The sequence below is a fragment of the Mytilus californianus genome, unplaced genomic scaffold, assembly GCF_021869535.1.
Source record: "Mytilus californianus isolate M0D057914Y unplaced genomic scaffold, xbMytCali1.0.p SCAF_5, whole genome shotgun sequence".
In the NCBI taxonomy this organism is placed as follows: Eukaryota; Metazoa; Mollusca; class Bivalvia; order Mytilida; family Mytilidae; genus Mytilus; species Mytilus californianus.
The window spans coordinates 100,666,411-100,694,394 of NW_026262701.1; the positions used below are offsets into that span (position 1 = coordinate 100,666,411).

A 27,984-nucleotide genomic window follows, 5' to 3' on the forward strand; every position below is an offset into this window, starting at 1 on the left:
TTTTTTTATAAATTTTAGAAGTCAAACTGGCAATTTCAATTTAGAGCAAATCTCAGGTGCTTACGTATACTCCCTGAATGTATCCAGTCATTAACTTCTACTTTCGTTTTTTCTAGATCCCTGCCAAAACTTTGCTTTTCTTAATGACTCACAAATCCAGGTTAAATTATTTTTAAATTTTCTATCTGTGACCAGAATTTTCATCCTGGTTTCAAGTTCCTGGACATTGTTAGCACTGTTTTGAAAAGTATAGGTAAGTTCAAATACACTATCAAAAACGAAATGTATTGTCCAAGCTATATGAATTTGAAATCGGATCAATTTACAAATATAAAATACAAATACAAATGTTTTATTGGCACAAACTCATAAACAAAATATAAATGGTTAAGATCTATGGAAAGAGTTCCAAATGGTACCCCCACGGAATAAACTGTTATAATACATTATTGTGTTCTTTTAGTATGGTGGGGTGCCATATGGAACTCTTACCGAATGAAAAGTTACAAAACAAATGTACATATTGATGTATCATATTAGAATACAAGAGTCAGAGGCAGAGGCACTTGGTTTTTTTTTTACAGGTATCTAGGTATAATTTTTACAGAGAGAATTCCTGTCAAATGTAGTTTTATTTTTTCGTGAATATCAATGAAATACCAGTTTTCGGTGGGCCTTTTATGTATTTAGCATTGACTTTGATGAAAATCAAAGAACAATGTGATTGAGTTAACCTCTTTTACTTTTTAGACAGGCATGTCGAAGAAATCAAAGTCTGTTTGCCCACATACCTGTTGAAGTGTTCACTCCCTTATTATTATTTTGTTTGTTGTGTTATTAAAACAAGCATTGAGATCAAACACAGAATAATAATACCTATGTTTTTGGTGTTGTAATTATCAATCAACACTTCAACAGTCATAAGATATTGTCAGTATTAATTGAAAATGAAGCCAAATTAACACATCAAGACTAATTAATTATAAATTTCAAAAATACTTTCGGGTTTTTCACCCCACATTTTTCTTCTTCAAAGGAATGAAATAGATACATGAATATATAACAATTCAATAATTGAAATGTACAAAATGTATAAATTTAAATTTATAATGAGGTTGCACATACTTTATGGTCAAAGGAACCCTCAGGGGCAAACAGATATGGGGTGAATAAGGTTACTGTCTTATAATGACCAACATCTTGATACCTTGCCATAGTTTTTTATCATATCTATATAATAAAGCAGGATTTGCCAGGGATGGTTATTCAAATAATTTACTATCCCTTCATATTAGCGATGAGATTGCAGGTTTAACATGGTTTGAACATATTGAATGATACTTTATGCTGAAATTGGCACACCTTCTAGTCAAGATAATTATGACACCTTGAAAGGCTAGTTTAATTTTTGCTTTGATACCTTCCTCCCTTTAGCCAGAGACATATACATGTGATGTTATACTATTGTTTCAGAAAAAGGGAGACGGTTTGGTACCATTAAAACGTTTAATCCCGCTGCAAATGTTTTCACCTGTCCTAAGTCAGGAATCTGATGTACAGTAGTTGTCGTCTGTTTATGTAGTTCATAAGTGTTTCTTGTTTCTTGTTTTTATATAGATTAGACCGTTGGTTTTCCCGTTTGAATGGTTTTACACAAGTAATTTTTGGGGCCCTTTATAGCTTGCTGTTCGGTGTGAGCCAATGCTCCATATTGAAGGCCATACCTTGACCTATAATGGTTTACTTTTATAAATTGTTACTTGGATGGAGAGTTGTCTCATTGGCACTCATACCACATCTTCCTATATCTATGTCTCTGCTTTAACCTAGGGCAATGATGTTATTGCAAAACATTAGAACAAACTGTAAAAATAAGTTGAACATGTTGAAATGGGGTTGATTCAGCAGATCAGTTCTAAGCACAAACACAACTAACATTCTTATAAAAGGACTAAAGTCACAAAAGTCACCCGCACTTATTGCAAAGGTTACAGCTATTATTTAAGCATCATGAAACTTATTTTTTGACAAAATTGTGGCTCCAGTTGCTCTAATTAAAATTATAATGAAATAATTTGTATATTTCTTGCTAAAAAAGCTTCTTTTTTCACTTGGGGTTCATGTGACTATAGTAGAGGAAAAGGTATTGTAATCGGCTAGTTTTTGAGACTTGGTATGTCTACACATTGTAGAAAACTGTAAATATAGAAAAAAATAAATGCATTTTTTTATTTTACATTGGGGCCCAAAAAAGGGGGTCCATGCCCAAAATACCTGTGTTCAAATTCTCAAAGTCAGCATCATGATTTTTGCTTGATAAATATTCCTTTTAACAGTTTTGCAGATTGTGAGTTACTTTTTTGAGTCTTTTCGGAATTAATGTTCCGTCTTTTCTCATCAATGTCTTGATGTGTAACACAGTTGACGTCCCGAATCTCTCTAGTTTGTTGCAGACAAAAATATGATGTTATATGTTGTCTGAAACGGTAGATAACTTTGGATAAAGGACTGATTTTTTATGCTGATCAACACGGAACAACTCCAAAATAATTATTTGATTTGTAAAATATAAATCTATAGGGTATTGCACATACAATATCGTTCTGAAAATTCCAAGCAGCATATCTCAACTCAAATCGCTGCCATGACACACTATATGAAATATATTGACCCCCTACGGATCCATAGGGTCAACACATGACAGTGTTAAACCAATCACAAGGTAACTATTTTAGACAGGTCCAGAACCATTAAACCAGTTCCAATAATCACCATGCTGTGTATTAATGCACATTTTGTCTAACATCTAGACATGTAATGATACGATTCTCTAAATATTTTAGTACAGACAGATTTTCATTAGTTAAAAAACCAAAACAAATTTGCCTATTTTTGAGAGAAATATTCTTTTATTATAAGAAATGCAGGAAATGCATATTGTCCACTTTTTATACGACCACAAAAAATTTGCGTTCCTATATTGCTATCATGTCGATGTCGTCGTTGTCATCCGAAGACATTTAGTTTCCGGACAATAACTTTAGTATAAGTGAATGGATCTCTATGAAATTTACACACAAGGTTCAATGGCACAAAAGGAAGGTTGGGAATGATTTTGGGTCAAAAAGGGATCAAAAGGGGGCCAAAAAAGGCATTTTTCTAGTTTCCAGACAATAACTTGCGTATAAGTGTATGGATCTCTATGAAATTGTACCACAAGGTTCCATACCACAAAGGGAAGGTTGGGTTTGACTTTGGGGTTATGGCCCAAACCTTTCACAGGAATAAGGGTTAAAAAAAGGGGGGGGGGGGGGGAGGAACAAGATTTTAAGTATTAGTCAATGGATCTCTTTGAAATTGTACCACAAGGTTCCATACCACACACAGAAGGTTGGGGTCGATTTTGTGGGTTGTGGCTTTAATCGTTAAGAAACTAGATGCCAAATGGGGGCCAAAACAAGACTTTTCTAATACTGGCTAAGCTGGTTCTAACATAAATTATTTCTGATCTATATAAAGAAACAACAAATACTGATATGGCAGGAGATACACACCAAACAGGGTGTGTAAATTATTATATTTAGTTTGTAAACAGATTTACTAAGTATTGCGCAACAGCAAAGTATTGCACAGCAGCAAGAAATCTTCAATTGAAAATAAATACAAATCTTTTAACCAATTTCAATGAGGATTAATTTAAAGTCTTGAATTGTTTGAGGTTTTTACCATGTTTTACTATATTGGATATTTGGACATTTTTAAATAGGTCTACATTGAGGTCCAAAGGGTCCAAAATTAGACTTTGTTTGATTTCATCAAAAACTGAGTTCTTGTGGTTCTATGATATGCTGAATCTTACTGTGCATTCAGATTTTTAATTTTGGGCCCTGTTTTCAAATTAGTCCATATTAAGGTCCAAAGGGTCCAAAATTAAACTTTGTTTGAATTCATGTTTTTTTTTACATGCTAACCATGGAATTAGATTTTGGATATTGGACCATTAAGTAGATTAAATGTTCCATTTCAAATTTTTAAGTTATCTGACCACATTTATTCTGTGTCAGCAATCTATAATTTGTCAAATATTTAATCACTATCCAAATTCAGAGCTGTATCAAGCTTGAATATTGTGTTCATACTTGCCCCAACTGTTCAGAGTTCGATCTCTGCAGTTGTATCCAGCTGCCACTGGCGGAGCACATTTTTCATATCCAATTCCTTAGAAAGTACACCATACATCAAACTATGTCCTTTATATGGATATAAAGGATGCAGGATAAAATTCAATGTGACAACATCCCAAGAACAAAAGTTTATCAAAAATACACATCAGCAGATCAAGATATCCCCAGAAGAGTGTGTCCATATAAACACATGAAATTTTCCAAGTGATAGACTATTATAACAAGTTCTTAATTACACTGAATCTTTGTGAGTTTTGGGTGAATTCCAGACTGACAGAGGATCAAAATTCGTATTTTAGCAATACAAAACTTTTTAATTTGCCTATAAAACAACAACAAAACCACAGTGATATAAATTATCTTCAAAGGAACAATTTAATGATATCGGTAATACAGATTATTACAATTCAACAGTATGAAAAGAATGTTGACATGTTATTTACATCTTACTAAATTGATGTGTTGTAAAGAGCAAATATAGTTTACCTGGAAGCTGACCCTTTTCTCTTCATGTTTCATTAATGAACGCCAAGTTCTTATTGAATGTTGCTTGTTTAAAATGTTGTGGCAAATATGTCATGCACAAGCAAGACGATGAAGTTTTTGTGATTATGTTATAGTGAATAACATGTGAACATTTTTATGTATGCCATAGCAAACATTTATGTCTAATAGGAGTCACCTAGTGGCGTATTGAATGGAGCAAAGATTTTTATTGCAATGTGAAAAAAGAATTCAAATACATAAATTTTAAGTATTTCACTTCTATCATATGTATAAAAGAGAGCTCCCTAAATTCTCATCTGTCGCCCAACGATTACCAGTCTTTTCACATAATTTTAGTCTTTATCAGTGCAACAAGTTGAAAAGGGTTGGATAAGTCCAGGGTGGAGTTTAGACGGGGCATGTTAGTCGTGTGCCTAAAACTACCAAAGCAGGGGTTGTATTAAAAAAGAGCGAGAGAAGAAAAAAATGTAAACGCCATGTAAATCCTGCATGAAAGGACTTTGCCCAATACCACAAAAAATAAATGAGCATTTTATAACGGTGCCTCCCTTGACCTAGTAGATATATAAACACCTTTATCATGCAGCTGCGATGGTAGGTACTCCTTTTGTGCTCAATTGGTAGAGCGGTTGCTTACTGTGCCAGAGATTCTAGGGTTCGAGAACAGTGATAGTTTTGGAAAGAAAATCTTGTCTAATGTAATATAGTAGGTAGTACGTGCAGTCCGACCGACAAAACACAGAATTCTCAAGCCATACAACGCATGCACTGAAGTTATTGAGAAAACATCATGTATAGGAAAAGACAATTAAAACGTACAATATGGTTTTCGAGATCACTGTGACACAGCACAGGTGTTTTTGAATAACCATCATCATGAACGCTGTCGGGAGTTCAGAACTTTATTATACAAATTCACTGCAACATATATAACGTTTGAGAGAATAAAACCAAAAGGACATTTGTAAAAATCATTCTCCTTCAGTTTTGTGTTACTTTTGGAGAGTCGTGGTAAGCTTGAAATATTTGACCAAAACCGACCAACTGTCGAGAAAACCCTTTCTTGTAATTATTTAAATCAAAAGGATTGTGTCGCTCAGCATGCAGAAACCTAGGTAAATAGCCTTCATTTCTCTGAAATAAAAATATTGAAAATTAATTGTACCTAAATTCTATTTGCAATCGAAAGGTGCAGCTAATTAGGGCCACACAATTTGGGGACTTGTGTCATTATTTACTAGTATTAGTTTACATAGCATCTCCAGTTAACCAGTTGGAACTATCTTTGCCAGTCTCATAAACTTTTGCTGGTGGGATCGAAATTATTTGATAAAGAGAGTTCTAAAGACCAGCAAGAGATGTTTATACTTTAAAACGAAAAATTAAACAATTAAACGTTTGATTGTGTATGTGTGAGGGCGCCCATGACCCTGCGTAAGCATGTGATGCGAGCGGTTGCATAGCTACCAGCGATTCAAAGACACACCTGAATGGACAGACTAAAAAGTAGTAAAACAAATTACTTAAAAAATGAAATAGAACTATAATCTAAAAATGAACAAATAGAAAACTATAGGCTCAAAGGCCATCTTTCACACACCAACCATGCAGGTTGTCCCAGGTTTACCTCATAGCCAGTACTGTATTGCAGCTAGAGCGTTTGCGCCAATTTTGCAATTATATATAGAAAATTAATAGAAAACCGGGTTTACACTTTATCAAAACTGATTTGGCGAAATATTTGTAAATCTTATCGTTCTGATCATTTAGCCTTTTCTCATATTCTTTGTATCTATTACAATTCTGAAGATAATAACATCAAACGTAATAAAATGCTACGCTGAGCGCAGCTGGATACGACCGCAGAGGTCCAACCCTGAACAGTTGGCGCGAAAATGGACACAATATTCGCGCTTGATACAGGTCTGAATTTGGATTGTAATTAAATACTTGACACATAATAGGTTTCTGACACCGAATAACTGTAGTCAAAGAACTTAGAATTGGTTATATGATTTGAATTTATATTCAATTTTTTGCTTTTGTGAAATACACTATGCTGTTGCGTATTGACCCCCCCCCCCAAAAAAAAATTTTTTTTTACCCCCCCCCCCCCCTTTTTTTGCAAAATAAAAAATATTTGAAGAAATTTTGTTTTTAATTTCTGAAATCTGAAATGAAAAAAAAATTACCCCCCCCCCCTCCCTTTTCCAAAAAATCTTTCCTCTTTTTTAGCTCACCTGACCTGAAAGGTCAAGTGAGCTTTTCTCATCACTTTGCGTCCGTCGTCCGTCGTCCTGCGTCCGTCGTCCGTCGTCCGTCGTCCGTAAACTTTTACAAAAATCTTCTCCTCTGAAACTACTGGGCCAAATTTAACCAAACTTGGCCACAATCATCATTGGGGTATCTAGTTTTAAAAATGTGTGGCGTGACCCGGTCAACCAACCAAGATGGCCGCCACGGCTAAAAATAGAACATAGGGGTAAAATGCAGTTTTTAGCTTATAACTCAAAAACCAAAGCATTTAGAGCAAATCTGACATGGGGTAAAATTGTTCATCAGGTCAAGATCTATCTGCCCTGAAATTTTCAGATGAATCGGACAACCCGTTATTGGGTTGCTGCCCCTGAATTGGTAATTTTAAGGAAATTTTGCTGTTTTTGGTTATTATCTTGAATATTATTATAGATAGAGATAAACTGTAAAAAGCAATAATGTTCAGCAAAGTAAGATTTACAAATAAGTCAATATAACCGAAATGGTCAGTTGACCCCTTTAGGAGTAATTGCCCTTTATAGTCAATTTTTAAACATTTTTCGTAAATCTTAGTAATCTTTTACAAAAATCTTCTCCTCTGAAACAACTGGGCCAAATTAAACCAAACTTGGCCACAATCATCATTGGGGTATCTAGTTTAAAAAATGTGTGGCGTGACCCGGCCAACCAACTAAGATGGCCGCCACAGCTAAAAATAAAACATAGGGGTAAAATGCAGTTTTTGGCTTATAACTCAAAAACCAAAGCATTTAGAGCAAATCTGACAGAAGTAAAATTGTTTATCAGGTCAAGATCTATCTGCCCTGAAATTTTCAGATGAATCGAACAACCTGTTGTTGGGTTGCTGCCCCTGAATTGGTAATTTTAAGGAAATTTTGCTGTTTTTGGTTATTATCTTGAATATTATTATAGATAGAGATAAACTGTAAACAGCAATAATGTTCAGCAAAGTAAGATTAACAAATAAGTCGAAAAGACTGAAATGGTCAGTTGACCCCTTTAGGAGTTATTGCCCTTTATAGTCAATTTTTAACAATTTTTCGTAAATCTTAGTAATCTTTTACAAAAATCTTCTCCTCTGAAACTCCGTGGCCAAATTAAACCAAACTTGGCCACAATCATCATTTGGTTATCTAGTTTTAAAAATGTGTGGCGTGACCTGGTCAACCAACCAAGATGGCCGCCACGGCTAAAAATAGAACATAGGGGTAAAATTCAGTTTTTGGCTTTTAACTCAAAAACCAAAGCATTTAAAGCAAATCTGACATGAAGTAAAATTGTTTATCAGGTCAAGATCTATCTGCCCTGAAATTTTCAGATGAATCGGACAACCCGTTATTGGGTTGCTGCCCCTGAATTGGTAATTTTAAGGAAATTTTGCTGTTTTTGGTTATTATCTTGAATATTATTATAGATAGAGATAAACTGTAAACAGCAATAATGTTCAGCAAAGTAAGATTTACAAATAAGTCAATATAAACGAAATGGTCAGTTGACCCCTTTAGGAGTAATTGCCCTTTATAGTCAATTTTTAACCATTTTTACGTAAATCTTAGTAATCTTTTACAAAAATCTTCTCCTCTGAAACAACTGGGCCAAATTAAACCAAACTTGGCCACAATCATCATTTGGTTATCTAGTTTTGAAAATGTGTGGCGTGACCTGGTCAACCAACCAAGATGGCCGCCACGGCTAAAAATAGAACATAGGGGTAAAATTCAGTTTTTGGCTTTTAACTCAAAAACCAAAGCATTTAAAGCAAATCTGACATGAAGTAAAATTGTTTATCAGGTCAAGATCTATCTGCCCTGAAATTTTCAGATGAATCGGACAACCCGTTGTTGGGTTGCTGCCCCTGAATTGGTAATTTTAAGGTGATTTTGCTGTTTTTGGTTATTATCTTGAATATTATTATAGATAGAGATAAACTGTAAAAAACAATAAATGTCGGCAAAGTAAGATCTACAAATTAGTCAACATGACCGAAATTGTCAGTTGACCCCTTTAGGAGTTATTGCCCTTTATAGTCAATTTTTAACCATTTTTTCGTAAATCTTAGTAATCTTTTACAAAAATCTTCTCCTCTAAAACTACTGGGCCAAGTTAATTATAGATAGAGATAATTGTAAGCAGGAAAAATGTTCAGTAAATTAAGATGTACAAACACATCACCATCACCAAAACACAATTTTATCATGAATCCATCTGCGTCCTTTGTTTAATATTCACATAGACCAAGGTGAGCGACACAGGCTCTTTAGAGCCTCTAGTTTGGATTACCTCCCTTACACTGCTTTAAAATTGTCCATTAACCAGGAAACCCTTGTTTTTTTCCCTTTTTTGCCCCTAATTCCTAAACGGTTTGAGCCATACCCCCCCCCCCCCCCCCCCCCCCCACACACACAACCATCCCTTTGTGGTATGGAAACTTGTGGTATAATTTCAGTAATTTCAGAGAGATCCATTCACTTAAACACAAGTTATTGTCTGAAAGTTACAAAAATGCTTATTTTTGACGCCTAATTCCTTAACTGTTGGTACCATAACCCCCATAATCAATCCCAACCTTCCTTTTGTGTCTTCGGACGACGACGACGACGCCAACATCATACCAATATACGACTGCAAAAAATTTTTGCGGTCGTATAAAATGGTCAAGTCTTGAACTGATTAAGGCAATGAAGTTTAATAAACATTTCAGCTATATTGGCTTATTTGTATAGGTATATCTGACTTGTCAATTTTGCAGGAACAGTTTCTCTGTATTAGTGTTCAAGATAATAGCAAACACATAAAAATGGTTGAAGGGACAGTAGCTGTCAAATTCATGTTCAGAGATTTGACTCAAATTTTCATATTTTATTATATATCCAAATTACAAAAAGTCTCAAATAAACAATTTACAAAGCACGGACTCGATAATATCTGGGACATAATATATTGGTGTAATAGTCACAGAAAATATATATATCAGTATTTCGTGTGTATTTAAGTCTAGACACCATCTAATTTACCATCAAGATGACCGACGGTAATGCATATAACCCGATATAAACATAAATATGGAAATAAATAGATAGCGAGCACGTGTAATGGATTTTACTAGGTCTGTTTGATTTCATGTTATAGGTTAAAAAATATGTTAATCATCGTTTTTACCGCTGAACACGCCTAGTACATGCGTTAACTACCCATCTCCAGCTAAGGGCACATGAATACGGATTCACATGAGGTTAAATTATTGAATTATAATACATCAGCGATGTTTTTTAGCTTATTTTGACAACTTTGGCCCAAACTGACTGCTTATAACGAAATTATTTCAAAATTCTGTTTTTATTTATACTTGAAACTAAAAGAAAATATTTTTTGTCTCAATTGTAGCTAATGTCCCATTACAAAAATATAGCTTCCTTTAGCAATCGATGAACAATTGAAGAAATGTACTTATCTATTGATCTAATATAGCCCAGGTTATCATTTTTGATGTTTATAGTTTCTCTCCGACAATAAATGCTTTCAAGAAAATAAACCAAAACTGAAAATGGGTGAAAATTGTCATTGAATGGCAAGTTGAGACGTTTGTAGAATTCGTTTAAGTTTGATCATATTTGCTGATAATTTTTTGCTGCTTATACGGTTCTCTCTGTTTACTATAGTTTTGGAAAGAAAGAAATAAACACACAAAAGGGTTAAAAATGTTATTGAAGTGTAATTGCTTTTATAAGGAGCTGACTGACGATCTCTCCATCTTCTCTGTCATGTTCACTTATTCATGAATGGATCTGGTCTATATATACATTTTGTACATGATAGTGTTCTTTTCTCTCAAGAAAATATTTTTAAAAATGCAAAAAAATAAAAAAAATAAAAAAATAAATACCATCATTAAAAGATAAGAACTCTTGAAGGGAATGGACAGCCGATTTTGGCCATCGTTACTGCTTTGTAGATATTGTTTTGCTTATCAGTTACGTTGTTTTACAGTTTGTCTCTATTGACTATAGTTTTCGCAACAACAACAAAATAATGCTATGAAAGGGTAAAATTATCATTGAAACGCAATAATTGCTATAACGAGTTGGCTGCTGATTTAAACCATGTCGACTCATATGCCGAGTTGCGACACTATTTGGAGACATCAAGAATATCTTAACCAAATTTGCCATGTTAATGCCCAATGGATTGAGGAAGACCAATAATGATTTGAGCTTCAGTATATTAAAGGTCAAGGCCACAGTAGCTATTGATCGGCTGAAATTTTGAGAAAGTTTTGGTCTGTGAATGTTATCTTTTGACCATATATCAAAATTTTCCCAACTTGTTTTATAATATCCCACAGACCCCTACCGATTTTGAGGTAACTAGGTCAATGGATTACATAGACCTCAATCCAGTTTGCATTACAATATCCTTAAATGGACAAATATATAAAAATGTCGGTACTTAATATGACGTATAGGGTTATTGTCGTATTATCAAACTGAATTACAAAAGAATTCACAACAGGAAAGATTGACTCGCTTATTAAAACTTTTCAGCTAATACACAAAATTCATATTTGCTGATTTTATAATGATTCGTTCCAGTAAAAACTTGGATTCAAGCTGTCCATAACCATTACGGTGTTACCAAAAATCTATAACTATCTATTAATGTTATATACAACGAACTAAAATGTATTAACTGGCTCTTTGCCGATATATAAAGCAACAACGAACAATCATATATACAAATATAATATAATCTAAATTATAGATCTTGGTTTGCTGATCATATTTACTAGTGTTGCAATTTCTCTCTACTTTTATGCCCCATTTATGGGCATTATGTTTTTCGGTCTGTGCGTCCATTCGTCCGTCCGTCCGTCTGTCCCGCTTCAGGTTAAAGTTTTTCAGTTTAAAGTTTTTGATGAAGTTGAAGTCCAATCAACTTGAAACTTAGTACACATGTTCCCTATGATATGATCTTTCTAACTTTGATGGCAACAGCAAACATTGGACCTTTAGGTCAACGACTAAAAGACAGAAAATAGCGACCCAATGTTTCTACCTCGAAGATTTGCCTGTGTCGCTCACCTAGGTGTATGTGCATATTCAAAAATGGACACTCTCAAACATTGTGGACTAGAATAAAATGTTATAATAAAAGTTTAAGTGGAGATAGATTTCCACTTAACTAAATAATATTATTGTCAACCAATTTACAGTTAAGTTCATGCACGCAAATAACAATAAAGCCTGGAAGGACCAAGAGCAAAAATATTTTCCGGAAATCTTAATAGAAATACATTGTATAAATATAACAAATGTACCAATGGTATGACTGAGTATATATCACCGTTGTTTCCATTATCTACCACATGGTACCAATGGTATGACTGAGTATATATCACCGTTGTTTCCATTATCTACCACATGGTACCAATGGTATGACTGAGTATATATCACCGTTGTTTCCATTATCTACCACATGGTACCAATGGTATGACTGAGTATATATCACCTTTGTTTCCATTATCTACCACATGGTACCAATGGTATGACTGAGTATATATCACCGTTGTTTCCATTATCTACCACATGGTACCAATGGTATGACTGAGTATATATCACCTTTGTTTCCATTATCTACCACATGGTACCAATGGTATGACTGAGTATATATCACCTTTGTTTCCATTATCTACCACATGGTACCAATGGTATGACTGAGTATATATCACCGTTGTTTCCATTATCTACCACATGGTACCAATGGTATGACGGAGTATATATCACCGTTGTTTCCATTATCTACCACATGGTACCTCTATACTATTAACAACACCAAATGTGACGAAAAAAGAACAAATGGAGAGCAGTAGTCACCCTTAGTTTCCATTGAAACCATTGTCTGCTGTACCAAATAGAAGCGGTACAAGTGTCATCGACAATACGTTCTATTGGTTCTATTGTCTTTTGACTGGATCTTTGGTACCTCTAAACTGTGAACAACATGGTGTCACCAAGTGTCAAAGAAAAGAACAAATAGGAAGCATTCATCATCATTAGCGTCAATTGGTTCCATTGTCTACTCATTATACCATGCAATGGTACCTATAAATATGAACAACGTTTTTGTATAAATCATTAACAAAATAACAAATGACTTTCTAACAACATGCATACTTACAAATGGTATCAATCTACTAATCGTACACGTGGTGCCCCCAAACTGCAGACAACGTTATAGTTCAGTGCATGGTGACGAAAACAAATTGACTTGATAGGTGTCATGCGTTATCATTGGTACAATTTTTTCCATTATTTAATATCAAATATCATTACAAAATGCTCATACTTACAGATTAAAAGATAACAGAGTACATGTAATACTTATTAACGTAAAAATCTTTATTAACAGCTTTACTTTCCACCACGTTTAAATGAATTTTTAAAGTTAAAACAGGAAGAGGGATAAGGAGGAGTACACATATATATGAGGGTGTGGATACAGGGGCGGATCCAGCCATTTTTAAAAGGGGGGTTCCCAACCCAGGATAAAGGGGGGGGGGGGGGTTCCAACTATACGTCCCCATTCAAATGCATTGATCGTCAAAAAAAAAGGGGGGGGTTCCAACCCACTGAACCACCCCCCCCCCCCCCTCCCTGGATCCGCCACTGGGATAGGGGTTTACAGAATAGAGACAAAAAAATAAAGAATAGAGAATAATGAGGTGCTGAAATATAAAGAAAAGAGAACAATGGACAAAAAGTATAAAGAATAGAGAAAAATGGCCTAAAAAATTAAAGAATACAGAAATGAAGGACCCCACATCCAGACCCTCATATATCAAGTTCTATTTATAAATATAATGTTGTCAATACTCTTACTTTATAACGTACCAAGTGGTTTTTTTTTATGTCGAAATATGATAGCGTGCCGAAACTAGGTAATAGTACTTGTACATCTGTATTTAAATTATTTGAATACAATGTAAAAGCATTTCACAGCGGCTAAATACCACTGTGGTCTAATCAAATATGCCGCTAGTTTACAGTTTTGTCACGTGATAAGTATATCGATCGATGTTAAAAATGGTTGAACCTTGATTTATACTTCCTTGTGATACTTCACGGAAATTCTAAAAATGTTTGTATATCTATTTTATATGATCTTAAATTGGCATGTCCCTCAAAATTAAGTAAGCAAGAGTAATATTTTGACAGCATATCGATATCTACTGTTGCAGAATCCAAGAAAAGTGAAATAACCCAAGTGGAATGGCTACAGGAACAGGTCTTCCGGTTTTCTGCTTGAAACATAACCCTAAGTGGAGAAACAAGTTTCAGGAATTTTTAAACAAAATAAGTGGGCCAACCAGACGAAATCCATTAATATGTGAAAGTGATGTTAAAAGAATTACAAAAGTAGTGTGTCCATGCGAGAATGGCCCCAACCAAGGTAAGCGAATGGATAAAGAAAAACTATCTACTAACTGGGACTATTATACTAGTATAATAGTCCCAGCTACTAACCATTAATTAACTTTGCATGTTTCACAGATATTAAATTACCCGTCAAAATCATTGTGTCCGTTTTCCAGAATGAAATACTTGACGTACAACTGAACAGTTTTTGGTGTGTTCGAGATAAATCATTTCTGATATTGAAAATCCCCTCGTATATTTATAGACACAATCCAATAAGAGACTGTTAAAATTGGACTTTTGCAAAATGATATGTTTAATCAAGGACTTGTATAGTATATCAATCTTTGCTTAAATGCACGACTTCTGTAACATCAGTCGAAGCAATATGTTTGTGTCAGTTATGTTGTAAGATGGAAGTACTATTTACTATGTACTTATGGGGTCAATGAAGTACGTTCTAGTGTGAAATTAGCAGGTACAAGCAGACTAAATTGCCCTCTCCGTTTTTGATAGAGTGGGTGACGCATATTCGCCACAAAATTCGTTCATTTCCACCTACATCCGACCTACATTCGAATGTTTGAAACTTTTTATGTAGGTTTCAGAAAGTTTACTATTTGAAAAAAATGTTTGATAAAGGAATTCTCTTCAAAACATTGGTTAAATGTTTTAAAAATGAACGCAAACTCAAGAGGAAATCAAGTTGTTCTTGTACCATGGGGGACACATTTTCGCCGCAATGTATGATATGACCATCCTCATTATCCTTGTACATTTATAAAAACAATTGTTTGCAATTACATGAATTAGCTTGAGAGATCATTCCTATACGATTTTTCTAACAAATATTTACTTTATGACTGCGCATGCGTGACATATAAATCTTGCATAATTGCCAAAATCGTTCAAAAACACCTGCGTTTTTCTTTATATGTGCGAATAACATTGGAAATGGGATAAAGAGAAATATCAACAGTTCGAACATTACAAACAGCGTTTAGCATCAATTTAGACAAGTATTGGGTAAAGGCACACGAAATTTACAGAAAAAATAGCAAAACGGCGAAAATGTGTCCACGGCGAATATGCGCCACCCACTCTAAGTCCCCTACCAACGAAGACCGTATTGGTTTGTACTCTGTCCGCCAGTTTGTCAATGTGTCAACCTTGTAAATTTTCTAAACTTTTTTTTTAACCGAAGATGGTATTTTGGTCGACTGTCCTTTCGCAATCACTTGTCTCCATTCTAGCGCCTATATAAATTTTAAAAACGGTTTACATTCACCAAAAACCAGTACGGATGGGTTCGCTAAATCAGAAAAAATCCGAAATTTTTTCGAGAGGGGGACTTGTAAAATTATAGAAAAAGAACCTCATATCAGTTGATCGATTTGTTAAGATGTTGCAGCCCTTGGATATACAAAAAATGATTGAAATTTATCAGGTTTCACCACTTTGAGTAATGCATTGCAGAAGTTGCGGCTCTTAGCCATATGCAGTTGCTTAATTGTATTCGTTTTCGGCATGCACATTTTTTTTGTAATGCCCGTATCAACTTTGTAGAAAGTCATATAATAATTTACAGATCAAATTTCAGTTTCGTTCTAGTTTTAGCGATTTTTGCGGAAGTTGAGGTCATTGGACATAGACACTGAATTGCTTGAAATTATCTGTTTCACCTCTTTTATCTGTAAGGGAGCAACCATTTAACTTCAAGGGAGGGGTTATGGTTTTTTGTCTGAGTCAGAATTTTTTCAAAATTTAACACTATCAGGAATGGGGAAAATCTGGATTTAGAATATTTTTCTTGTCATCTGCTTGACCACAATATTTTTTTTCATCAAATTGGGGATCAGAATATTTTTTTAGGAAGAAACCTATTTATACGTAGTTTTATATTTAGTGAAAAATTACTTATGACGAATAATTTTGGCCATGGACTGTAATTGCTTTAATATATGATGCTTCAGGTGTTGGTTTTGGCCTGCAGTTGATGACAATAATCGTTTCTTTAAATAGATATTCCGACCCAATAATCTATTTGCCAATCTCTTTACTACATGAGAGATCATTTTGTACGAGTTGATTCCGTTAGGTAGGCCAGAACTTTTCATTGGCAATGATGAGCTAGTGGTAAAGAGCAAAATATGTGCAAATGTTACAGTCAGTAAATGACATTGTATTGGGTATAAAATACCCTCAGAATCTTTGTTTTTGTTATTTTATCCAATAGTTTTTATTACACATTCTACAAGTGATAAACCTTAAATTACTTTTTTATGTTTCAATAAAAGTGATATGCTTGAAAAAAAATGAAATACTATCTTCTATTTTTCTCTGTTGGTATTTCGACAACTTTCCTGGGTTATTGAAGTGTAAAATTTAAAAATGAAATGCGCTCTAGTAGTTTGAGGCATTGTCATATTCAAATGTTCTCATAATTGTGAACTCATTATTATTCGTTGGGTACCTATTTTCGTGGATTTTTTGGGTAAAGATGAAGCACGAATTTAAATGATCAACGAAAGATAAATATTTATAAGAGTGTGCGAACTGATCAAGCATCTACAAAAGTATTATTTTTCTTCAATCCACGAAATCAAATGAATCCACTTTTTATGTGGAAACGCTTAGACAAGATATACTTTAAAGAAAATACACTTTTATTAAACAAGAAAAGATGATGATGGTTATTTGCTTTACGTCCAGTGGGAAATATTTTAGGCATATTCAGAATGAAGACACATAAACAATAAATCAGATAGGTACGTTATGAAGAATGGCTCGACGTGGATAAAGGGTGTAAGAAGTAGACTGCCAATGGAAAACTGAAGAGGGTATGCTTGACCGCAGCGGAAATTTTTCCTTGCAACAGGCCATCTACGGACACCTCGAAGATTTTAAAGATTCTTTAAAATACACATTTTGACCGAAAGTGTATTTATACATCCCGAGAAAACTGATGGCGCACCTCTTTTGCAAGGCTGAGTTTTATCCGGACAAGAGAAGTCAAAGTGACCATACATTTATACCCCAGTGATGCTAGAAAAACCCCCGGGGTCTGCAAATAAAAAAAATGAATTTCAATTAAAACATCTCCTTAATTTGATAGAAACAGCAAATGTATCAATCGGAAGTAAGAATTATTTCCTGATAATTTTATGATATAAATGCCAAAAGCAGAGATGGACGCTAAGATGGTAAATATGCTTTATACAGCGAACTTCAAAATTAATGTCTTATTTTGATGGAAACATACTTGTAGCGTTGAATAATATGAACTACAAATGCAAAACTTCACTGTATTATTGTTAATTGTAGATTTCTATTGATAATTTGAATTACTTTTTCTAGCTTGGAGAAGCATTACACCAGATAAGATAATGGAATGTCATAATATATATACACATTCATCTGCTTATGAAGGTTCAATACATAAAGAATTTTATGAAAGAGTTAAGCAGTTGAATCTTTTTACTGGGAATGGAAATGGAAGTGCAGATCGGCTCATTTATATTTTATCAAACAAACTGCTTCCTGTCGGACATGAGAGGGATGATATTTTAGAAAGAATTTGCCCAATAAAACAGCGTCCACCTGGTGACCCCATTCACATTGGATCACTCAAAGAAGCGCATACTGGTCGGTTCTTTGGGAGAGGAGGGACAGGTATTAGGGAGGCAGTTCATGGAATACCAGTTGGCAACATTACAATTGACATTAGGCAAATTACAAACTCGGATATGGTGGAAGCTCGTGCAACATTTAGCTGTAGACCGCGACATATTCAGCAGGTTTTGGAAGGACTGAGACAAAGAGTTGGATACTATGTTGATAATACGCCAGTTCCTCTAAGTAAATATACATTTTTCTCCACGATTTGTAAGAGTGGTCTTCCTTTTAAACAAATGTTAGGTACATTATTTTCGGAATCTTTCTGGTCTATTATATAATATAATACTTTGCATGAAAAATGAAATTATTACAATCGACAATTAAATTTTAAATATTAAAGAAAATCGGCAAGCCTTGCGTTTTAAAATTGAAGATTCAACTGTCTCGAGTAGAGAAATATAGTATCACACTTGATGCAGCCGTAGAATCTATATTTATATAACATAAGATATATTGGACGATACTTTTCATTTATATTTTATATTGAACTCGTAAGAAGTAAACTTTGAACTTAATTTGTCTGTCCATGTAGACCGTTACTCAACAATCTTATTTTATCTATCAATAACCAATTACTAATATATAATTTAACGGAATAGAATTAACCAGAATCCTATTCAAAAGTACGTTGACAGTGATATGTGAAATAAACATTTATGACTTTTCCAAACTACTACTGCTACCAAAAGTCTATAAATTAAATTTGAATCCTGCAAAACTAAACTAGTTTTCAAGACGGAAACCTCGTCAGTTGTTTCCTTTTGTGTGACTTTGGTGATGATGCCAGGCAGATCTAAGATTCATTTACAGACATACTCTTGTGTATATAGGGAAGAAAGTAGTATTACATCTTCCCGGCTTTAGGTGGAAGGTCAACTTAGGAGCGCTGTGATTGGATGTAAGGGTACAATATATTTTTTTATTTATCTGTAAATAACTGCAGTGTGTATGTGTATTTACAATATAAATTTTGAAACCCATTGAAATATTTTCTTGAGAATTATTCGAAAAGTCTTCCAAATTTTTATAAATTTGATGTAAAATTACGGTGGGCATGGATACCATAAACAAGCTCCGTTGGAAGATGGTCATGATACTATTTGACTTCAATTTCTAAAACAGAATAACAAAGTACTAATGCCACGCATGACTGCTTTGTCCTGGTTTTTATTATAAAAAAGGCAAATTTAGAAAATGTTGGTATTGTCGCCTATGGCAGAATAAATTCTACCGTTTTTCCTATAAGTTCGAAGTTCATATCTTAATCTCTAACTTAACAAATACACCTCATAACCATCAGCATGGATTATTCATTAAAGTTGGCATTATCTTTATTAACATCTGGTTTCACGAATTATCACCAGGAAAAGTATAGGAATTAAATGTTCATTGTTTATAGGGTAGGGGACTGAAAAGGAGGAGTGTATGACTTGGGGTTCAATATATCCAGTACTTATTTGTCTAGAGTTCCCTATCTTCTCCATCAAAAATATATTAAGCGTAACTTTCAATCAGCATCTTCATAGTTGGAAATAAAAATTGTTTGCAATGACAATTACCGTCGGTATCAACATAGATGTTCACAAAAGGTTGTTTTGTGTAATGTTTTACTCTGAAGTATCAATTTTTTAATGTTCTTATGTTAATGCAAAACTTAACAAAGAAATGAAAATATCACTTTATAATTTCTTGCGTCCGTAGTGCTTTTCTTGATTTACCTTCATCTGGAACGTTAAAACCTAAATGTTTGAAAGTCACTGATGTATAAATACATATAAATGTTAGGATCTATATGATCAAACGAACAAGGGATATAAATTGTTAAATATTTTCATGGATTTCAAATAAATATTCCTTTCAAAATGACTATACAATTTCCGTACTTGTACTTATTTTTCTCCATCGAAATATGGAAGATGCAATAATTTTAATTGTGTCTTCATTTTAGTTCAGGGGGCCTAGTGGTCAAAGTAGTCGAACTACTGTATCACTAGTCTGTCAACACTGAGGTTGCGAGTTCGAATCCCGCACGGGGCAGGTGCACTCGACTCCAATCTCAATTGACTAGGATTGACAATTTTCCTACCGAAGGTCGGTGGTTCTCTCTTGGTTACTCCCAATAAAAACTGACCGCCACGAAATAGCACAATAGTGTTGAAAGTGGCGTTAAACACCAATCAATCAAATCAAGTCAAAGCAGTTCTGTAAAATATTTCCATTAAGCAAAAGTAATATCAATACCTACATTATACCAGGTCATTATATTAATTAACCAATCGATCTCGCTTTTTACCATATTCAACTTTTTTTATTGTTCTGAAAAGCAGCCTTTGTTAACTTATCATCGGATTTGTACTTACATGAACAACACGACGGGTGCCATATGTGGAGTATCTGCTTACCCTTCCAAAGGACCTGAGATCACCCCCGGATTTTGGTGGGGTTTGTGTTGTTCACTCTTTGGTTTTGTATGTTGTGCTTTGTATACTGTTTGTCGTATAATCCTTTTTAAATTTAAGCCATGGCATTGTCAGGATGTTTTCGACTTATGAGTTTGAATATTCCTTTGGTATCTTTCGCCTCGTTTTTAGTATGAGTAATGTTATCTTGTGAATGACCAATGAAGTCATCATGAGTACTTGTGAGGTATTTACCCCTGTCAACTGAATCCTTTTAAGCCTATGTTTTTATACACGAATAAGTGAGTTTTGATATATATTGGCCGAAATTTGGCTTTATTCGTATCAATGATATATTATTTCTGGTCCAATTTCAATGAATTTGCCAAAAATTGATCCCACAAATGACATGGTGCTTGCTTATTTTTGACAAATGCTCTCTTGTCACAATCATTTACAACTTCCAAAGTGAGATCATAGCATTTCATTTCTCTGACCACAGTATGCTTCTGCACTTGGACAACGTTGTTTTGGAAGCGGGCCACATTCAAGGTTACATCAAGGGCATTTCGTATCTTGTCTAAACAATGAAAATTTGATAATCCTGTTGTTTTTATACATCCTGCCTGTCTGTCTGTATGCTGGGTAATTATAACAGATTTCTTCTTACTTTTCCATTATGACTGAGCTAACCTTTGATTATTTCTTTCACACCCTGTCTCGTTATGTTTTATATCAATCCTTTTACACTGTTGTGCTACAACATTGAAAAAAAATCCACCCTGATAAAAGATTGACAACCATACCGACACATACTATAGTTTCTCTGTTATTTTAGTTGCTTCTTGTGATCTCAGAGGGAACACTCCTTGGAAAACACAAAATCGATCACACTGATATATATATATATATATGTCTTTTGTAGTTGTCACAGAGTTGACATTTTTCACTAGAATTTACATACTTTATCCATGACATGCGATTATCAACGGTTATAATTATCTATCAAGTTTTGGATTTTGGTCATGTAGACTACAAATAAGATATTCCTGTTAGATTGTGAATTGTCAAAAGTGTAAATGACAAGTAAATTAAGGTACTTCAATATTAAAAAATAACTTTGTACTAAAACATGTTTTAACAAAAATACCGAATACCAAGGTAAAATTCAAAAGGGGGAAGTCCATAAAACTGACAAAACCAAACGCTCGACTATATCAACCAACGGAAACGACTGGAAATTAACGCATATATATATCAACTTGGTACAGGCATTTTTTGAAGAAAATGGTGGCTAAACCCTGGTTTTATAGCTAGCTTAACCACTTGTATGACTTGTATGACAGCTGTTTATGGTTCCGTTATATTGACAAAATTGTGCGAGCAACCCAAACAGACATAATTGATAAATAGGTAAAGGCATCCAGATTGCACGATGGTATCAATATATACTATACCAAATGTATGCATTTACACACGAAACTATTATTCTATAATAATCCAAAATCACAAGATATGACTTTAATTCGTCTGACCATCTTGTCTGTTTTCCAACAATATCATTTTATCTGCATCAGCAAATGCCTGACCAAATGTAGAATTTTACAGAATCCGTAATGACCCCAGTAATATGAAATATACAATCTTAAATTGTTTTTCTAGACCTTTACTGCTACCAACACAAACACTTGTTGTCGACAACTAAAATTTGATCTTGAAAATTAAACTTCAACCTAAAGTAAGATAATTATTGAATTCAAATAAAAAAAAAATATAAAAATTTACTTTTTATGCCCCCGCCGTAGCGGTGGGGGCATTAAGTTTTACCCTTGTCCGTCTGTACGTACGTACGTACGTACGTCCCAAAATTGGTTTCCGTTCTCTAACTTGAGTTTGCCTCAACCAAATGTTATGAAACTTATACACAATGCTTATTACCACAAAACACAGATCAAGTTTGAATTTTGGTGGCGTCACTTTAACCGTTCTAGAGTTATGCCCCTTTATAAATGGAAAAATTGCAAAATTTTTAGTTTCCGTTCTCTAACTTAAGTTGGCCTCAACCAAATGTTATGAAACTTATACACAATGCTTATTACCACAAAACACAGATCAAGTTTGAATTTTGGTGGCGTCACTTTAACCGTTCTAGAGTTATGCCCCTTCATAAATGGAAAAATTGCAAAATTTTTATTTTCTTCTAAATATCAAGTAATTTTCAAAATTGGAGTTATCTTCCTTTGTCCATGATTATAGTTGAATCAACTACAATCAATGCTTTATACAATGCAATGTTTAATTTTGACTTCCATTGATAAAACACAGATCAAGTTGAATTTGGGTAGTGTCACTTTAACCATTATTGAGTTATGCCCCTTTATAAATCGAAAGATTGCAACATTTTTAGTTTCCATTCTGTAACTTAAGTTTGCCCTAACCAAACATTATGAAACCTATACACAATATTCATTACCACAAAACTAAGATCAAGTACAAATTTTTAGTTTCCATTCTGTAACTTTAGTTTGCCTCAACCAAATGTTATGAAACTTATACACAATGCTTATTACTACATAATACAGATTAAGTACAAAATTTGGTGGCGACACTTTTACCATTCTTGAGTTATGTCCCTTTATAAACATAAAAATTGCTGAATTTTTCGTTTCCGTTCTCTAACTTTAGTTTGTCTCAACCAAATGTTATAAAACTTATACACAACCGTTCTAAAGTTATGCGTGTTTACAAATAGAAAAAAATGCTGAATTTTTAGTTTCTGTTCTCTACTTAAGTTAGCCTCAACCAAATGTTATGAGACTTACACACAATGCTTATTACCACAAAACTCAGATCAAGTTCAAATTTGGGAAGCGTCACTTTTACCGTTCTTCAGTTATGTCCCTTTATAGCTATATGCTATGCAAGCGGGGGCATCATTTGCGTCCACATGTGGACACTATCCACATTTATTTAAATATGGTGTTATAACATTACTACATATACGAAACCACAACTCATTTAATAAAAAAAAGACATCTGTAAGTTTGCGACATAGTAATTATTCTGTATTATGTACGCATGTATATGTGTTCAATATATGTTATTTTTTTATTTTATAACAGGAGCAAGACAACAACATGGAAGAGGTGGTCATCAATGTAAGTTGACTTCTTACTTTTTTTCATTTTTCTTTTTTTTTTCGGAAAAAGTTGGGGATTTGGGGGGATTGTTGTAAGTGAATACATTGGACCTATAATTTATTTAATTTTGTTTAGATTATCAATCAATAGCAAATAATAAAGATCATTAAAAGAAAGAAAAACTGTCATAACATACATTTCACATCTTTAAATCTCGGACAGCATCAAATATTTTTTAAGATGATCAATATTTCACAGACTATCGTATGAAAAAAAAAGTCAAATCCATTTATTTCAAGCAAGCAGTACATAGAAGATCCTGATTCCCTATAATTTTTCAATATATTCAATGAACTTAAAATGTTTCGTCACACATTTCTTCTATACTACTGAACAGAAAGACTTCCTATTTGGTTTTAAGTTCAACAGTTAAGGATTGCAACAAGTACGCGCTTTTTATACGCCCGTTTACGGGACGTATTATGGTATACCATTGTCCGTCTGTCCGTCCGTCGTCAACATGTCGGACATTAACTCAAAAACGCTTTAACCAATTTGCATAAAACTTGTGTGAATTGTTTATATCTATTGACGTGAGCTCCCTTTTGTTTTTTATAAATTTTAGATTTTACGTTTCCGAGTTATGGGGTTTTATTCATTAAAAAAGGGTGATTTTCCAGTTTTCAGACAATAACTCAAGAATGCTTTCACCAACTTGCAAGAAATTGTGGTGAATTGTTTATATCTATTGACATGAGCTCCCTTTCGATTTTTATAAATTTTAGATTTTACGTTTCCGAGTTACAGGGTTTTATTCATAAAAAAAGGGGGATTTTCCAGTTTTCGTACAAAAACTCAAAAATGCTTTCAGCAGTTCTTATGAAACTTTGGTGAATTGTTTATATCTATTGATGTAAGCTCCCTTTAGAATTTTATAAATTTTACACTTTACATTTCTGAGTTATGGGGTTTTATTCATTAAAAAAGGGGGGATTTTCCAGTTTTCAGACAATAACTAAAAATGCTGTCAGCAATTCTCATGAAACTTTGGTGAATTGTTTATATCTACTGATGTAAGCTCCCTTTTGATTTTCATAAATTTCTAATATGACATTGAGAATTAATTGAACTTTATTTGTTTATAGTCTGACAACAGATTTACTAAGTATTGCGCAACAGCACATTGTATTACACAACAGCAAAAAATCTTTAATTGAATATAAATTCAATTCATATAACCAATTTCAAGTTCTTTGACTACATTTATTCAGAAACCTATAATATGTCAAATATTTAATTACAATCCAAATTCAGACCTGTATCAATCTTGAATATTGTGTCCATTTTTGCCCCAACTGTTCAGGGTTGGACCTCTGCGGGCGTATCCAGCTGCGCTCAGCGAAGCAGTTTATTTTTATCGGTTAGACACCTATTTCCTGTTTTCTGATACTTTGAATCACGAATGGGAGTATGCTTACTACGACAACGCATGCATTCTTGTTTTAATATATATGTCTATTGAATTATTCGACTGTTTAAAAGTAGTGACCAATTTGTTCATTGTGAACTGTTTCTCTGTCGCAGTTAATTATATATTGGTTCAGATAAGCGCTCATGGCTTTCTGTTGAGATTCTGTACACTGAAACATTCAGGCAGCAGTGTTTTTGCCAAAAATGTTGAATGTTTGTCTTTTATAGTAAGGAAAGTTGACAAGTCTTATTAATACAAATATAAATGTTGTTGACCATTTTTCAATTACTTGCATGTAACCTGGGGGTCAATAACCTGTGTCAACAGTCTAGCCCCAAATTCCATAAAATATATAAAAGAATTGAAATAAGCATTTTAATTTCATGAGTTATATTTAACTTTTGTAGCTATGGATATGTAGATGTCCTTCCTAAAGAAATTGAAGCTTGCAAGATAGAAAGAAAGATGATGAATATATATTGTTAAGTTTTACCTGGGAGTATTATAAAAGTTAGTATAATAGTCCCAGGTTTTACTGATAAGTTTTGAATACGAAAATTGTAAAATGGTTGAATTGATGTAAGATTTTACAATACAAAGGTTTATCTGAGTTTTTGTCATACAAGGCTGACTTAAATTATAAGGAAATGGCAGAGTATATTCGAATGCAAATTATCAATCTGTAAGGTTATTAAATATTTGAAACATGTTTATGTTCACTTTGCCCGCAGGGCCAGTATGAGCTATTGCTGCCACTTAGCATCCGTCGTCTGTAACTTTTACAAAAACTTACTAGGCCAATTGGAACCAAACTCAACCACAATCAATCCTGGTTATCTTGTGTAACAAATGTGTCCGATGATTCCGCCTGGCAGCGGACATGGAAGCCTGAGTGAAAACCAAAACATAGGAATTAAATGCAAGCATTGTCTTTTATCCTGAACCCGTTATAGATTTAGAAATTCTATCAGGGAAAAAATGTTCAGAATATCAAGCTACTACCTACTGTCCAGTATCAGCTCAATTGTCCTACGACTTCTTATAGGAGTTATTGTCCTTAAATGATATCTTTTTTAGCGATCTTTGGCTTTATCTTGAAAACTATTGTAGAGAGAAACTGTAGACAGCAAAGCGATCTTCAGGACAAGACCCCCAAAATAAGAAACATGATGGGTGAAATCGTCAGTCAGCTCCTTACAGAAGTTATTGCCCTTGAATGACAACTTGGACCAATTTTTGTGTGGTATTGTTGAAACTATAGAAGATAGTGAGAGACTGTTGAAAGCAAAAAATCATCAGAAAAATAAGATCTACTAATAAGTCAAGGCGGCCGAAATCGTCAGTTGGGTTCTCACAGAAGTCTTTGTCCGACTTTAACCAATTTCAAATACCAGGAGAGCGATAAAGGCTCTAGTTACTTGAGTGTATCAATTGGGTAATGTATTATTACTCTCATATAGTACATAAAAATATTAGAATGAAATATGGGGTAAATATACATTCCAAAATATGGGGTTAACTACCAAACGCAGAGTCGAAACTTACCATAAGTGGTATGTACCCTCAACGCTAACCCATACCATGCTTCAAGCAACACATAAAACCAAGATCGAAAATTTTTCTTAAGTCAAAATGTAGCTACGACAACAATGAAGTTACAAATCAACACTTTTGACTCTTGATTCCTGGCCTTGGACATTCACGATTAACTGCGTCATATTAACCTTTTATACTTTTCCCCCAAAAAATAGATATTTCATAAAACACAGAAGGAAATAGGCTATAAATAAAGATTAAAAAAATGTCTTGCCCCACAAAAAAAATGGATATTGAAATGTACCACCAGATAGGACAAAGTAGAATGAAACAGGCAAGCACACAGATAATTTGTGTTAATTATGACCGTAGGACCAGGAATAAAGAGTTGTGCATACAAAACGTAAAAGGGATATTAGTAATTACCAAAATTAATGATACCACGAAAATACCACTCCGAGAATTCAGATGTACAAACAAAGACAAAACAATGAATAACACATGGTAGGATGGGGTACGAACATATACATTTTGGTGTCATGTCTTTCATGAGCTTCAGAATCGGAAATTTGGTCAGAACCATATGAAAATTGAATCTGTATAATGAGAGGCACCATCAAATCTACCGTTACAATTACATAGGAATGTAGATATGTAATAGCATTGGTGAATCTGAATTGCGGACTTAAATAAAAAGTACTGAATATTGGTAAAGCAGTCATTGTGTTCCCAGTGTTACCTCAAATGGAAGCATTATATATTTATATAATATGATAGTATAAAAATGAATACAAATGTGTAAGTGCTGACACTTCTGAAATGTCTTGAGTCTTTAAGTAATTGGATTTAGTGGACAGTTTTGCCTAGCTTTAAATATCAAAGTGAGAATGTTGAGCAGGGTGAAGAAGTTGATGAAGAATGAGTTGCTAAAAAAGAGGAGATATTTACAATAGCTTATTTACTTATTGTTTTTGTCCAGTTTTTCGTATACGTAATTGGAATAGTAACCTTTCTTCATCTATACAATCAATTCAAAGCTCACTTTCGATAACAGGTAAGCTATTATAGATCAATTTAATCACATAATGCATTCAGTAGAATGGCGAAAAACCTCTTTAGGAATTTGATTACTGAACATATTTTAATTTCATTCAAAATGAGTTGCTGTATAGTATATGATTTTAAATTATTATGAACAGAATATGCTTAAACCTTGGTCAATATTATTGTATGTTTGAAAAAAAAGTTTAAAACAAGACTTACATATTGTATGTGGACTTTCTATGCATATATATTAACCACTGATTTATTTTCCATCTGTTATTTACTAATGGTTACAACTACCCTTTGTTTTATATAATAAATATTTAATGCTGACTT

The 27,984-nt window shown here is 33.7% G+C and overlaps 1 protein-coding gene and 1 long non-coding RNA gene across 4 annotated transcripts in view; one reads left to right on the plus strand and one right to left on the minus strand.

Annotated features, from left to right (window-relative positions):
* The window catches only part of LOC127702195 (uncharacterized), a 305,823-nt gene that overhangs the window by 261,694 nt on the left and 16,145 nt on the right, over nt 1–27,984 (minus strand). The gene's annotated exons all lie outside the window — the stretch shown is intronic.
* LOC127702169 (uncharacterized) lies at nt 109–27,981 on the plus strand. 3 transcript variants are annotated; one of them, XR_007982291.1, is made up of 5 exons: nt 109–253; nt 14,203–14,414; nt 17,738–18,238; nt 23,580–23,615; nt 25,476–27,981. XR_007982291.1 is itself a non-coding variant. In XM_052206275.1 (4 exons), exons 1-4 carry the CDS (start codon nt 14,234–14,236, stop codon nt 25,487–25,489), a joined length of 732 nt encoding a protein of 243 aa, XP_052062235.1. In that variant the 5' UTR covers nt 14,014–14,233; the 3' UTR covers nt 25,490–27,981. The 3 variants fall into 3 exon arrangements, 1 of the variants encoding a protein (XP_052062235.1); XR_007982292.1 differs by lacking the exon at nt 109–253 and adding an exon at nt 14,012–14,102; XM_052206275.1 differs by lacking the exon at nt 109–253 and having other exon boundaries at nt 14,014–14,414.